The following is a 15,142-nucleotide window of genomic DNA, read 5'->3' as shown; positions in this document are numbered from 1 at the left end:
GCTTATGCTTGTCTATTTTCAATCCATCTGGATTTTCTTTATTTTCTAGAATCACAGTGCCATAAGCCTTTTAGAGACTAGCAAATCTACTTTGTAACTTGTCTAAATAAAAAAAAATAACTTTATGATTAAAAAAAGGTTTGCTTCTTTCTTTGAAGTGCTCGTGATGCACGCATAGCTTGGCAGATTTTTCTTACATTGTGGTGGTTTAGAGCAAAGAAGCATTAATCGTTTGGGTAATTAATCGGCAAACCAAAAGTATAAGATTTTTTGGAAAAATCGGAAAACAATCGGCAAAAAATTGGGAAAAAATCGGATATACAAAAAAAGTAAAAATTTTGAAAAAAAACAATCAGAGCTTACTTTTTTTATATATTTAATGGTATTTCCATAGTATAGAGATATTATAAGTAGCTAAAACTAAGTTGCTAGTTGAGGTATCACAATTTTTTGGAGGTTGGGTACGTTCATCGATACAAAAAACATATAAAAATAATAAATATATAAATTTTTACAACCTAAAAAGTAAGAATTAAAAAAAATGTAATTATAATATAATTATTTTATATAATTTAATAAATTTATAATATAAGAAGAAATATTCAATATAAATTAAAATATTATATTATATACAGAAAAAAAAAAAAAAAATATTATATATTATATAATATTAATATATGTTAATTTGAATTAACAATATAATATTAATAATTAGTTATTATACTATAAATATAATTTATTCTAAACATGTATAATAATCATATATCATTGAAAATTTATATTTATTATAATTTAATTTATAAAATATAAAATATTAAAGTATTAATCTGTTACAATGTATATTTAATATTTTGAACATTATTAATTAGATTATATATATTATAATAATCATATTAATAAATTAAAATTATGTATATAATAAAAAATAATAAATTAAAATAAAAATATTATATATTATATAATTTTAATATATGTCAATTTGACAATATAATATTAATAATTAATTATAAATATAATCTATTTGAACATATATAATAATCATATATTATTAAACATTTCTATTTATTATCATTTAAATTATGAAATATTAAATATTAAACTATTAATCTATTACAATGTATATTAATATTTTAAACATTTATAAAACATTATAAATTAAATTATTTATATTATAATAATTATATTAATAAATTAATATTATATATTCTAATTAACATTTTAATTTTTTAAAATTCTAAAACTATTTTTAAAAAAGAGTCTATTTAAAATGATTGAATTGAATCTTAAAATCAGTCAAATAAATTAAAAAAAAACTATTGCCCCAGGACATTATAAAATAGAATTTACAAGGGGCAACATTGAAAATGATGACCTAGAAAAATGAAAACCATGCCAAATAATAATAATAATTATGCATGCCTTGTTCATGATGTGGTAATAAATATGAAAATGTCCTTGAAACCCCACCCCACGTCAAAAAACAAACCCGTTGGTTTTTCATTCTTTCATTTCGATTTTGCCTTCTTTCTCCTCTGCAACAACTGAAATGGTCTTTCTCCTACCGCGTGACATGATAAGTAGCAGATTTGTAGCTTATTTCTGCATTTTTGCAGGCATTTTAGAGTTTTTGCGGGCCGTTTAGGGATACCTTATATGTTCACGATTTTTTTTCCGATTAGACGCATGATTTTTTTGCGAATAAAACGCGGTAAAAATCGTTGACGATCATTGACCCAATTTTGGCGATTTTTTGGGGGAATAAATTGGGACCAGTGACAATTCCTGATTAATCGCGTCTCTGATCACAATTTTTTCCCGATTACTTTAGAGTCTTAGACTTCTCCTATCGAATACAAGATAAATATTCATCTTGAAACTCACTATACAGAGGGATCATATCAAATCAATGTTTGGCCATGGGAAATGATTTTGTCATCTTGGATGTAGGCACCATCAAATTTGTCAAGCTTATTCATGGCCAAATGGACTAGGCAACATTGGTAAACTTGAGACTATGGCTTCCATTTTGGTTGACTTTAAGGCCAAATTGGATACTAGTGCTCTTGATGCAAAGGTTGGGAATTGATTCTAGGCAGGGTATTTCTTGAAGTAGCAGATGTGCTACCATGCACAGGTCTAAGGAGGGAGTTGTAGACACTAAAGATGTCCCAATTTGAGGATAAAAGAATGGGTGTGGCTTCGTGCAAGGAGATATAGTTGATATACTCCCAAATAGAGGACCTTGCTTCTTTTTGCTATGACTTGTCTCTATAAATTGGTGAATTGAGGGTTATCCTAAGAGGCAGTTACTTGGACATGTCAAGGAGGAGCAATCTTAAGTTGCCTACTTTCTCTGAAAATGGGGTTATGTGAGTCAAGAAGTGAAATTTTTTGGAGCCAATTGTCCAAATGGTATTAACTGTGGAGGCTAAGAGCATACCAAAATAAGATGTTGGTTTTAGGGTTGATCTGATACTGATGTTGATTCAAGGTCTTCTAATTTTTGCAAGTACTTTGGTTATGAATGCAAACTTTAACATGTTTGTGTGCATGGGTTTCCCAAGGTGGGTCTATATCATGAAAAAGTAGTTTGTCTTTAAAAAGGTTGGCTCCTAGGTGGATTAACCCTATCCTATTGGTATAGAAATATTTTTATGATTCCTTTTGGTTTCCAAGTTATAAGGTTTTTGTTTGTAAAACTTTTTTATATATTCCAAGTGAAGGCCCCAATGGAAACCTCGCCTAATATAAAAAAATTACAAAAAGGTCAAAGTTGCTTAATGGGACCACTGAATATACAAATCAAAATGTAAAGTGAGACATGATGAGTGGCAACACAATTCTTGCAAGTAAGAAAGAAAATTTGAACACAATAAATACTAAACATTAAACAATAAACAAAATCAAGTTGCATTTTGCAATGTCTCACAAATCTCCCCTAAGAGTCACTATGTCAATAAAGAGATTTAATTCTACTTGGACTTAGAATAGAATCAAAGAAACGAGTAATAATCTTTATATAAGTCACACTAGAAACCTTGTTTCTAGCTAATGATTGTGTTATTCAAATATCTCTTCAAAGAAAAGAAAGGTATATTGGGTCCTATATGTCTTGAAGTATAGGAGGTTGTGAGCCTCTAAAGAGATAAATGAGGCCACCCAAACATCTCAACTTAAAAAAAGTGTGTACTTTATACAACATGATCCATGGTCTCTAGACCTAAGGAACAAGTTTGAAAATAGCAATTTTTTCATGGAATGAAATGGTTTGTTTCAATTTAGAGCTAATGAACAAAACCTAAACAATGCTAAAATAACCCTCAAGATGCAAGGTACTTAGGGTCTAGGATACCCTAGAGGTCAAATGACTTTGTCCTCATAGTAAAGGTACAAACAATAATAGTGTTGTAGTTTTGAGAAGAGAGACTGTCAACGCTCTGCACACATGGATCATAGACTTGATTTTTACATCTTACCTCAATAGTGAGCTTGTTTATCTCTCATACATAGCTATATACAAAAACTACATGGAGAAGGCATTCCCATGTTAATATTTATTAAATCTAGTAGTGAAAAGCCCTCGACATGCTATTCTTTATATAGGTCCAACATTGTGCATGTTGCTTGGATGTTATAAATGCAAAAATATGGGTGGCTAAGACTATTAGTTGAAAAGTATTTTATTTGTCTCAGCCTTCTATTAAAGCCACCACCTCAAAATGTATTGTTGTATTGAGCAGCACTATGCCAAAATATCCAAGAATAATGGAATGTGGAATTTGATCTTTTGGCATATAGATATTCGGGTATTATTGAGCTATACTTTCTACATAAAAGAGTATAGGCATGACCTAACGATGAAAGATTGAATTTTTTATCCAATGTATTTAACTCGAGATGAAAGCACTATTTTCAAAAGCCAGTTACTACTTTGTACCCCTCAATTTAATATTTGTTAGAAGTATTAATATGAAGCATAACACAGTAAGAGGAGCCTCTAATATACATATAAACCATAGAAATGGGACTCACCTAGACTCGGCGAGTCTGAGTACAAGTCAGGCCCGGCGAGTCCCAGGGACTCGGACTCAGACTCGTCTGAGTCTGGCGAGTTTGGCCCAAACCCGCCAAACTCGGTGAGTCCCGAGCCCCAGACTCAGCTGGCGTCAAGCCAAAAGAAAAACACAAAAAAAAATTATTTTGCAATTTTTTTTAAGTCCGTTTTTTTTTGTTAATTATCTTCTATCCCTAAAAGTGACTTTCATTTCATTCACTTGCAAAAAAAGGAGGAGTAAAGTGAGTTGGGAAGAAAAACAAGGGTGCATAGAAGAAAAACCAGCAAGGAGGAAGCTCAAGTTTTCTTCAATTTGTCACATTGGAGCTGCATTGTGTTTCGATTTGGTGCATCAAGAGTTGGATAGGAAGACTTTGCAGCTCATTTCAAGCTTGTTGTAAGAGGTAAGATTGTTCTTTTGAAGATTAGTTTGTTTCTTGTATGCAAAAATTCCATTTTCTATTCATTTATTTTGAAAGTTTTACATTTTCTTTCAAAATCTTTTGTATGTTTGTATGTAGAATGTAGTATGTAGTTGTAGTGTTGTACTATGTAGGGTTTGTAAATTTCTTTTTTTTTTTAGTAGGGTTTGACAAACCCTACTTTAATTTTTTTGAATGTATGTAATATGTATTAATTTTTTTTTGTATTTGTAATGTTTTATTGCAGCAAACTTCACTTTATTATTTGCCTCAACTTCAAGTTTCACAAAACTATCCTAAAATGTCTACTTCAGCTTCTAGACCCCCCATTAGAAAGGACCCTACTTGGAAATATCATGAGGATTTTCCGGGGCAAGGAAAGGGGCAAACAAAATGTATGTTTTGCAAAACAATATTCCATGGAGGTATATATAGGCTGAAATACCATATTGCTGGTGTGCATGGACATGATGCCGAACCATGCCTAAAAGCAGTCCCTGAGGCCGTACGTGAATGTTATGTAATGGTTGAGGAGATTGAAAGGAAAAAGAAACAAAAGGAGGATCGAGCGGCCATTGGGAGTGTAAAGTTTTATTCAATTGCAATAAAAGAACAAATTATATCTGTGAGAATTTTATATGATTATATTGTCTGATAATCTGATTGTTTTGTTGCAAGCTGAAGGAGAGAGATCATTAATATTTTTATATGTCTTCTCCAAATGATTCGTGTCGGGCTTTATATGTTTTAGAAGACCGGTCAATAGATGTCTTGACCGGTCATGTCTTTTAGACATGACCGATCAAGGCACCTATTGATCGGTGTCTTTCCATATTGCACATCTCGATTTCGGTTATGTTTGGTAACTAACATTTAATACTTAAACACTCGGTTGAAACGGTGTTAGTTATGATGCTTTGTTAATGGCCTGATTATAAATGTTTATCGGTATGAACTAAACCCGATAACAAATAGCATTACATATGCTATCGGGTTATTAGCCCGATAGCATTTAGATTGACGCTTAACCATGTTAAGCAAGTCGTCGATCTAATCCATCTTTATCCAATGCCAATATCATAATCATGATCAATGTTACAATCTAATAAACATATTCAGTTCGGAAAGCATAAATCAGATAATCTAATAGCATAGATGAATAAACCATAACAGAATAAAGGAGATTAACGGGTTAGAGAAGTCTTATCTTGCAGAAGCTACTAATGCATTAACAGGGAGAGAGACAGTTTTAGGAAGAGGGACACAGTTAGGTTGTGTTGGAGGCCCTTCTTCCTTACCTCCATATCGTCCCACTCAATTTGCTACTACTGGTGCTTCCGTTTCTGCTTCTGCTTCTATAAGTGGCAGTGCCACCGCCACTTCTCATGCTCCTAGCACTAGTAGTTGTAGTGGGAGTGTTGCCATTGGACCTAGGATTCATAAATCTAGGTTGGATTTCTTCTTTGTGCCTCGCACTACTCCTGGGTCCCAACCATCGCTTGAGGGCATGGGTTGGAACAAGGAGGTCCATGATGCTGCTAAAATGGCAGTTGGCAGGTTTTGGAGCTACAGCTGTATTCCATTCTTTGTAGCCAGGTGAATGTTTTACTAACTTTATGTTTGATAACTTTGATTGTTTTAATTTTTATACTTAACTTATCTCATTAAATTTTTATACTTAACTTACCTCATTGAGTTTCTTTGCAACACGTCTCCTTATTCGCAACAAATGGTTGATGCCATTACCATATGCGGGGCGGGGTTCAAAGCCCCTAGTGAGAGTGATTTGAGGGGACCCATTTTGTCTCAAATGGTGGATGATGTGAAGAACGATTTAGATGAACAACGGCAGATATGGAGCACTAAAGGTTGCACCATCATGACTAATGGTTGGACGGATAGGAGAAATAGAACTCTCCTTAATTTTCTTGTTTCTTCCACAAGTGACTGATTAATTTTAGTTTCATATAGTCTTTAATTTTTTATTTTTTATCTAATGGTTTATTGAATGATCATTGACCTAGCTTTATTTTTTTATTTCAGGGGGCACCGTTTTCATCAAGTCCATTGATGCCTCCGCCCATTGCAAGAATGCCACCTACCTATGTGAGCAGATAGAGGAGGTGATTGAAGATGTGGTTGAGGAGAACGTGGTACAGGTGGTGACCAACAATGCAGCAAATTATGTTGTTGCGGGTAAACTTTTGATTACAAATTAATTACTATCTTGTAGTTTGTACCTCCATTAATTACAATTTACAATGCAACAAATTATGTTGCTGCAAGTAGACTATTGATGGAGAGGCACCCATCTATAGTTTGGACTCCATGTGCTGCTCATTGCATTGACCTCATGTTGGAGGATATTAGAAAAATCCCATGGGTCAAGAGATGTGTAGAAAGGGCAAGAAATGTCTGCAAATTTGTATATAATCATTCATGGGTGTTGGCTCTTATGAGACAATACACAGAGCAGAAGGAGTTAGCTCATCCATGAATCACAAGATTTGCCACAAACTTCCTCACATTGCAGTCCATGCTTAGGTCTAAGTCTGCCTTGAGACGTATGATTGTTGATGAGGAGTGGTCTTCCTCATCCTATGCTACCACCCTTGCAGGGAAAGATATGGCAGACTGCATTTTTGATGAGTGAGGCTTTTGGGTCCCTTGTGATGACATAGTGAAGGTAATTTTTTTATAAATTCTACAATTTAAATTTTAACTTCATGTTTTATAACTTATTATATGTATTCTCTTATTTGCTCATTTTTCTAAATTACACAATATTTTCAATTTTGCAGTTTGTTAAGCCCTTGGTGGTTTTGTTGCGAGTTGCGGATGGAGATAAGCCCGCAATGGGCTATATATATGAGGGCATGAATAGGGCGAAGGAGGCCATCAGATTCGTCTATGGAGGAGATGAGAGCAAGTATGGTCCCATTTGGGAGATCATTGATAGGAGATGGCATCATCAGCTTCATAGGCCCATCCATGCGGCAGCCTATTATCTAAATCCGGCATTCCGTTTTATCCCTTCTTTCAAGGCTGATGTGGAGGTCCTTAATGGGCTACACGCAATCATGGAGAAGATGGGACCTGCTAGTACTTCTCAGATAGACCTTTTTCGAGAGCTATAGTTGTTCTCAGGTGCACAAGGGGAGACCTTCTCTCGTCCTGTCGCCAAAGACGGCAGGACAACTATGATGCCAAGTAAAAATAAATTGTAAGGCTTAATTTTAGTTTTATTCAATACTATATTGTAACTTGTTAAATGAGTTCATGAGTGAGACTGATTTTATTTATTTTTCTCATTTTAAACTCAGATCATTGGTGGAGTTTTTTTGGCCCAGAGACACCAAATATTTAGAAGTTGGCCATTCACATCTTGAGCCAACCATGCAGCGCATCAGGTTGTGAGCGCAATTGGAGTATGTTTGAGCACATACACTCCAAGAGGCGCAATAGATTATCTGTGGAGAAGATGAATGATCTCGTCTTTGTTCACTACAACCTCCGCCTGAGAATGAGAGATAATGCATTAGTTGACATCTCTCCTATCATTCTAGATGAGGTTGATCTTGAAGCAGAGTGGGCCAATGAGAATCAGACAGCTCCTAGGACTCCTACAGCTGTCTTTAGTGATGATGACATTGATTGGATCGACCAGGTATATAGATGCTGAGGCTGTAGCCATGGCAGAGGAGGAGCAGAGAGCAAGAACAGAGACAGAAAATACTAAGACTCAAAGTGACACAGCTGTTCCTGATGTTGGTGAGCATGACACAGTTGTTCCTGATGTTGGTGAGCATGGCATGGTATCACGAGGAGCGACTATGGCTGCTGAATCATCCAGGACCTACTTTAAACGCCTTCGCAAGGGGCCAGGGCGAGAGGGTGCACGGCCCTCTGAGCCATAGGCTTGTACACTTGTAGTTGTATTTAGTATTTACTATTTACCTTTGGTATTTGTATGAAACATTTGATGATGATCATATGATGACGTGGATTTTTTATTCCATGAGTTTTGTAATATTGTATACATTTGACAATATTTATATATCTATGTTTGTTATTTTCTTCAGCTACAATTTGCGTTTATGCTTATGTGATTGATGTATACTTGTGTATGTAATCAAATGAGCCGAGTTTGATGATGTTTTTGTGTCTTTAAGGTGTATTCAATAAAGGGTGTCTGAAACAAGTTTTAAATCTTTAAAAATCTCTAAATTTCTTGAGTTTTTTACTTTCCCGAGTCCAGCCGAGTCTGGAGCCGAGTCTGACGCCGAGTCCCGAGTCCGAGTCCGAGCCGAGTCCGAGTCCCAGTCCCGTTTCTTTGATATAAACATACCATCTCAACGCTATCCCTTTTATATATAGAAATAAGTACGATAAAAATGTCTAAATAATATGGAGGATAAGCACTCTGAACATATAATTATCATATGTTTAATTCTTACAAAAATATAAATTCATAAAACATTCCATGCAGTAAAAAGCTTTACTCATTAATAGGAAGAACATCAGTATATGATGAGCATGTTATATGTGAGTGTGTGAGCACGTGTTGTAGCTGCTAGGTAAAAGCCAAAGCAATTGAAAAAGATAAAGATGTGCCTACCTGAGGGCCTTGTTGAACTCCTGGCATAAAGGGGTCCCCTAATACCTGCTGCCTTGCTCTTTCCACTGCCTTCTTTACAAATTCATCATGAATGCCCTCCTGAACAAAGATCCTCGTTCCAGCACAGCATATTTGTCCCTGCCAAATAAATCATCTACTTCTTTCACTTCATTTTCAGTGGTAGTATTCACATCCTAAGAACAGGGAACAAGGATACTCGACCATGTTAGAGTAGGCAGCACGGTGAGCGAGATTGACAGCCTCCTCAACATCAGCGTCATCCATTACAATGAGAGGGGATTTTCCACCCAGTTCCAACATCACAGGCTTTAAGTTGCTCTTTGCAGCTGCCTCCATTATACGCCGTCCCACCTCTGTAGACCCTGTAAATGCAATCTGTCATACAGATACACCATAATATTTGTTTTTAGATTTAGAAGTTAAAGAAACGCCATACACAGAAAGATTGTTGGGAGATTAAACCCAGCAAGCTGATATAGCATAAAGTCATGAAACAAATAGTACCTTAACCTATATAAAAGAGTAGGAGTTATTAAACCCTACAAACAGAATCAGTATAATCAAGTGCATGGTAAAAAAATTAAGTAGTATCTTAATCCTACAAGCAAAACAGCTTAATCAAGCGCAAAATCAAGAGATAAATAGTATCTTTGCCAATATAAAAGAGTACAAAGACTAGCCAAGCAGAAACAATCAAGGACCAAAACATAAATAATACACCAAATTCATATTTATAGTTATTGACTATAGTCATTGAATGATGCAGGAGCATCCTGCCTGCCCGTGCTAGAAAGACCAATATGCAGATTATGTTGATTAAATTTGGAAGGCAATTAAAGTTGGAAGGTGTTCGTCATTTTAAAATGACCAAATACAAAGCATTTCCTGGCAGAGAATCCTTGGTCAGAGTTGAAAGAGGTATCGGTTACTTTATAATGACCAAATGCAGAATATGCTGGGCCTATGCATTAATAAATGGAAGGGAAAGGAAGCCACGTAAGGTGGAGTGGTTATGAAATAGAAGAGTGGGCAGCTATTCAGAAAAAAGTTAATGTCCATGTTCGCACGATATTGGTTCCAGAATGTGAATGGACAAAGTCAAGTGCAGATGGAAAACTGTTATTTAAGGGTGCATCAATTATTAGCATGGGGGAGACTGCGATGTATGAGAGAGGAGGCAGCAATAAAAGGAAAGGTTGAAACCATGAAGTGGTGCAAGTTAGCTGCATGGTACGGGATGGAAGCAGCAAGTGAGGCTTGTGAAGCTTGTGAGATGGCAGAAGTAAATGAATGTATGGAGGGGAAATTATGTAGAGTTTGGAGCTGTGCTGAGGGTTGAGAGGCCAATGTAAAGGCCATTTTGTAAAGTTATTATAGTGTTAGTTTTATTTTGAAATTAAGAGAGTATTTCTTTTGAGTTCCACTCTTGTTTTGTAAATGCGATATTCAAGTTGAAGAGAGAGTTTGTGTGTTTGAATTTGAAAATTTCCATGCAAGAGGTGAGGTTTCCATTGCATCAGTGGTATCAGAGCAGGAGTTCCTAAGCGTGCAGGCATAAGCACCGATTGGAGGCAGTTTGCACCAGGACTTGAGGGTGAAGAGAGTGTGAAATTTGCTTGCGGATGAATGTGCAAGTTGTAAGAAGAAATTTTCAGAGGTTTAAGGAGTTGAGGTTCTCGTGATTGTAGATAGATCGCCGAAGGAAGTAGTTTACAATAATGCTTGTGAACATTGAAAGAGGGATGAGGGTTTGATGATTTGTGTTAGGGTTTTGTGACTCTTATGGAAAAGATAAAGAGAAAGAGGATTTTTGTCATTAGATGGATTTTGGCAATCCCTCGACTCAAGGAAATGAGAGAGAGAATAAGAGATCGAATGCGAGAAGAATTTATAAGTTGAAACAACAAATGAAAGAAATAGAAGAAGAGTTGAAAAGGAGAAGAGCCCTTCATCACAAAAGAGGTGATGCTGATTTTTATTAGTCTAATGATGTTTTGAATGTAGGAAAGAAAGAAAGTAGCAGAGTGTTATGCAAGTGACACAGAAGAAGAAGAAGAGGATGAATATGAAGAGATTGATAAACCTGAAGAGGAAAGTGAGAGTTATCTTGAAGAGGTAACAACATCGAGTGTTGCTGATTTGAGCAGTGCAGCGGAGAGTGGTTTGGCACCATATTTGGTCATAAGTTTGAAGATGAAGATGTGACTGAAGAAATGCTTGAAGAAGATAAAGGTATAGAAGACACGTGAGTTTTTGTGACAAGTCAAGAAGATACTCAAGATGTGGAAGCCGATATGATAGACTTTGTGGGTCCTCAACTTGAAGAACTTATTGAAGGTGAAGAAGATGTGGTAACAGACAATGGCGATGAAAAGGTTGCAGTAAAAGAGGTAATGCATTATATTTTTAATTTTTATGATGAAATTGAGAGAGGATTGTATGTAGATGAAAAGATTGCAGTAGATAGTATGAAGAAAGATGTTGTGGTGACAGAATAGGTAAATTTTTATGAATTTTGTAATGAAGAATTTGAGATGGATTAATGTGCTGAAAAAGAGGATGGTGTAGTGACAAGATGGAATATGGATGTTACATATCTGTATGTGGAAGTTGTGAAAGATTGTGCAGGTGAAACTTGGTGGAGGTGGTTGGTTTGTGGTGGATTGAAATCCACGAAAGATGGGAAGAGTGGGGACGATATTTGGTGGAGGAGATTAGTTGATTGTGGGTTGGATCCCACTAAAGAGATGAAGAGAGGAGAGAGCCATTGGCAAAGGAGGAGGACACATGGTGGATACCAATCCACGAGAAGAGCTAAGGGTGGTAAGGAGAGTTGCGGGCTGAGGTTGACAGTTGTTTCAGCAAGATGCTGGAAGAAGCGAAAAAAGAAATAGTTTCATGTTCAATTGTCACAGTGATGGAGTTCAATGCAGATTGTTCACAATCTCACAGGGGGATTCTATCACTCAACTCCACTTTTGTGAGCCTGTGTTCACAAACTTTCTACCGGGTGCATTTGATGCAGGAGCATCCTGCCTGCCCATGCCAGAATGACCAGTATGCAGAATATGTTGAGTAAATTTGGAAGGCAATTAAAGTTGGAAGGTGTCAGTTTTTTTGAAATGACCAAATACAAAGCATTTCCTGGCAGAGAATCCTTGGTCAGAGTTGAAAGAGGTATCAGTTACTTTGTAATGACCAAATGCAGAATATATTGGACCTATGCATTAATAAATGGAAGGAAAATGAAGCCACGTAAGGTGGAGTGGTTATGTAATAGATGAGTGGGCAGCTATACAGAAAAAAATTAATGTCCATGTTCGCACGATATTGGTTCCAAAATGTGAATGGACAAAGTCAAGTACAGATGGAAAACTGTTATTTAAGGGGGCATCGATTATTGGCATGGGGGAGGCTCTGCTGTATGAGAGAGGAGGCAGCGACAAAAAGAAAGGTTGAAACCTTGAAGTGGTGCGAGTTAGATGCATAGCACGGGATAGGAGCGGTTAGCGAGGCTTGTGAAGCCTGTGAGAGGGCCGAAGTAAATGAATGTATGGAGGGGGAATTATGCAGAGTTTGGAGCTGTGCTGAGAGTTGAGAGGCCAATGTGAAAGCCATTTTGTAAAGTTATTATAGTGTTATTTTTCTTTAGAAATTAAGAGAGTATTTCTTTTGTGTTCCAATCTTGTTTTGTAATTGCGAAATTCAAGTTGAAGAGAGTTTCTGTGTTTGAGTTTGAAAATTTACATGCAAGAGGTGAGGTTTCCATTGCATCATTGAATATATGCCCTATTTTAAGAGGGAAAAATTGTAAATTGTGTATTGGTTAATAACTTACCTTATCAATACCCATATGACTGCTAATGGCAGCTCCAGCTGTTTCTCCAAACCCAGAAAGCACATTCAGAACCCCCGCCGGTATTCCCGCCTGTTAAGCGAGCATTCGCCCCCTTTAGCTTGAGTTGAGATAAGGATATTCATTTTCTTTGTTAGTTGATTGATCTGCACAGAAGAGATCAATATTGATACCTCTTTCCCCAATTGTGCGGCGTAAAGTGCTGTTAAGGGAGTCTGTTCAGCTGGCTTGATAACGACTGTGCATCCACATGCCAAAGCAGGACTAATTTTGTAGAAAAACATGGAGAGAGGGTAATTCCATGGTATTATCTGACCAACAACACCAATAGGCTCCTGCAAAGTATATCCCTGATATTCCCCGCTCATCTTTAATGTTAATCCATGGATCTTATCCGCGTATCCTGCAATTAAAACCAGACCACCATTAACACAAACACAAAGCTTCATTGGAGGGTTCTGCGATTTTACCCGCATAATAGCGGAGCGCCTTGACACAACTAGGAATATCCCCTGCACGACACGCTGCCAATGGTTTTCCATTGTCCAGGGTCTCCAAGCGCGCCAGCTCCTCCAGATGCTGCTCCACCAAGTCTGCATACTTGTTCAGAATACGCGCCCTCTCCTGCGCAAGCTTATTCTAGTAAATTCCTCAAATCTTTGCCATCAGTGTAGAAAAAGAGAAGGGTTTTTATAGTAAATTTCCTAAATTTTCGCCATTTGTGTAGGAAAAGAAAAGAATTATTCTAGCAAATTCCCTCAGTCTCCACCATAAGCGTAGAAAAAAGCTGAGGATAGGAAGATTACAGAGCCAGGCATTCGAGGCCAGGGGCCATGATCGAAGGCCTTGCGAGCAGCTTTAACAGCCTCGTCAACATCTTCTTTAGTGGCCTCTGCTACGCTTGTTATCGCATCCCCTGTTCGAGGATCCAACGTTTCAAACGTTCTTCCTGCAATCCAAAAAGTTAAAAAAAAAAGAAGATTACTTATAGTGAGAGAGAAAGAAAGAGAAGAGTAAAAAATTTAAGACACCTGAAACTGAATCCACAAATTCTCCATTGATGAAGAGCTTAGTGTATTTGGGGACGGGAAGAGTAATGACGGCAGGAGCAGCCATAGAATGCAGAGTAACACACGATACCCTCCTTATTGCAAAACTAAAATTTTTATGAAGATAGCCATACTTTTGTGCGAAGAACATTGTAGGCTTCGTTTCTACCAGTGGGTACTATTACCTATTGATCCTAAAATAAAACGAATCTTTTACTCTCGAAAGATTCCAAACCAGAACCCTCAGTAAACAGTTTGGTATATTCGATGAAAATTATTTTAATTAGCTAAAAGACATCAATCTATAATACTGAATACTGTAGGGGACGGCTGTGGCATCTGCATCAATGGTTCATACATCCATAATTGTCAGCAAAATATATGTTTATCAGACATCTTAACTCGTAGTCCATTAACTCGTAGTCCATATTTTCATTTGAAAGGCTGCAAATAGTTCTACTTCTTTGTTTATTCGTGAATAGATTGAAGCAGCTTCGTCACATTTTTAATATTTATTGCCAATCAACTATTGAGAGGAACAAATTGAATACTACAATGAGCTGTTTGTATTGACAGGAACAAAGAGGACTTAAAATTTTTCGCAAATGACAGGTAAAACTTCAGGTAAGATTAAGAAAATGGGAGAAATCTGTTTTTTAATCTACATATGGGATTTTCACGTACAAGGAATTTAACCATACTATAAACGTATATATCCTATTCCTCTAGAATTTAAAACGACTTTCAGCTGAAATTTGCTCTCAAAAGTCTATTTTGAGAATCATCAGTTACATTAGAATTTGAACTTATGACTTCTAATAAGATTTTTAAGAATTGAATTTTTTAATCTCATATCTAATCTGGTTTGGTTCAAACCAGATTGATGGTACATATCATTCATAAAAATATTTAAAAAATTATAACTGATTTAAATTTTAAATTACTTATCATTTTTCAAAAAAATCATTAAAAATAAAAATTTATAAAATATAATTTGTTAAAAGAATATTGTAATTATGAAATGGTGGATTATTTTTAAATATCTTTTTTAATTTTATATTTATATATTTTATATGGTTTTATTTTAAAAATATTAAACTTATAATTAATATTAATATTTTG

General features: G+C 35.8%; 1 protein-coding gene across 1 annotated transcript in view; it reads right to left on the bottom strand.

The window, feature by feature from the left end:
• The window catches only part of LOC131045495 (aldehyde dehydrogenase 1), a 60,165-nt gene extending 45,432 nt beyond the window's left edge, over positions 1–14,733 (bottom strand). Inside the window, exons 1-7 of the mRNA XM_057979078.2 lie at positions 14,003–14,733; positions 13,778–13,920; positions 13,442–13,595; positions 13,145–13,374; positions 12,954–13,043; positions 9,317–9,490; positions 9,095–9,232 (exon numbers count right to left, since the gene is read on the bottom strand). Of these exons, the coding sequence (XP_057835061.1) occupies positions 9,095–9,232; positions 9,317–9,490; positions 12,954–13,043; positions 13,145–13,374; positions 13,442–13,595; positions 13,778–13,920; positions 14,003–14,171 (1,098 nt within the window). The 5' untranslated portion in view covers positions 14,172–14,733. The remainder of the gene's footprint in view (positions 1–9,094; positions 9,233–9,316; positions 9,491–12,953; positions 13,044–13,144; positions 13,375–13,441; positions 13,596–13,777; positions 13,921–14,002) is intronic.
• Positions 14,734–15,142: the final 409 nt, after the last annotated feature.

The sequence above is a fragment of the Cryptomeria japonica genome, chromosome 10 (genome assembly GCF_030272615.1).
Source record: "Cryptomeria japonica chromosome 10, Sugi_1.0, whole genome shotgun sequence".
In the NCBI taxonomy this organism is placed as follows: Eukaryota; Viridiplantae; Streptophyta; class Pinopsida; order Cupressales; family Cupressaceae; genus Cryptomeria; species Cryptomeria japonica.
This window is presented reverse-complemented; position numbering and strand designations above follow the sequence as displayed.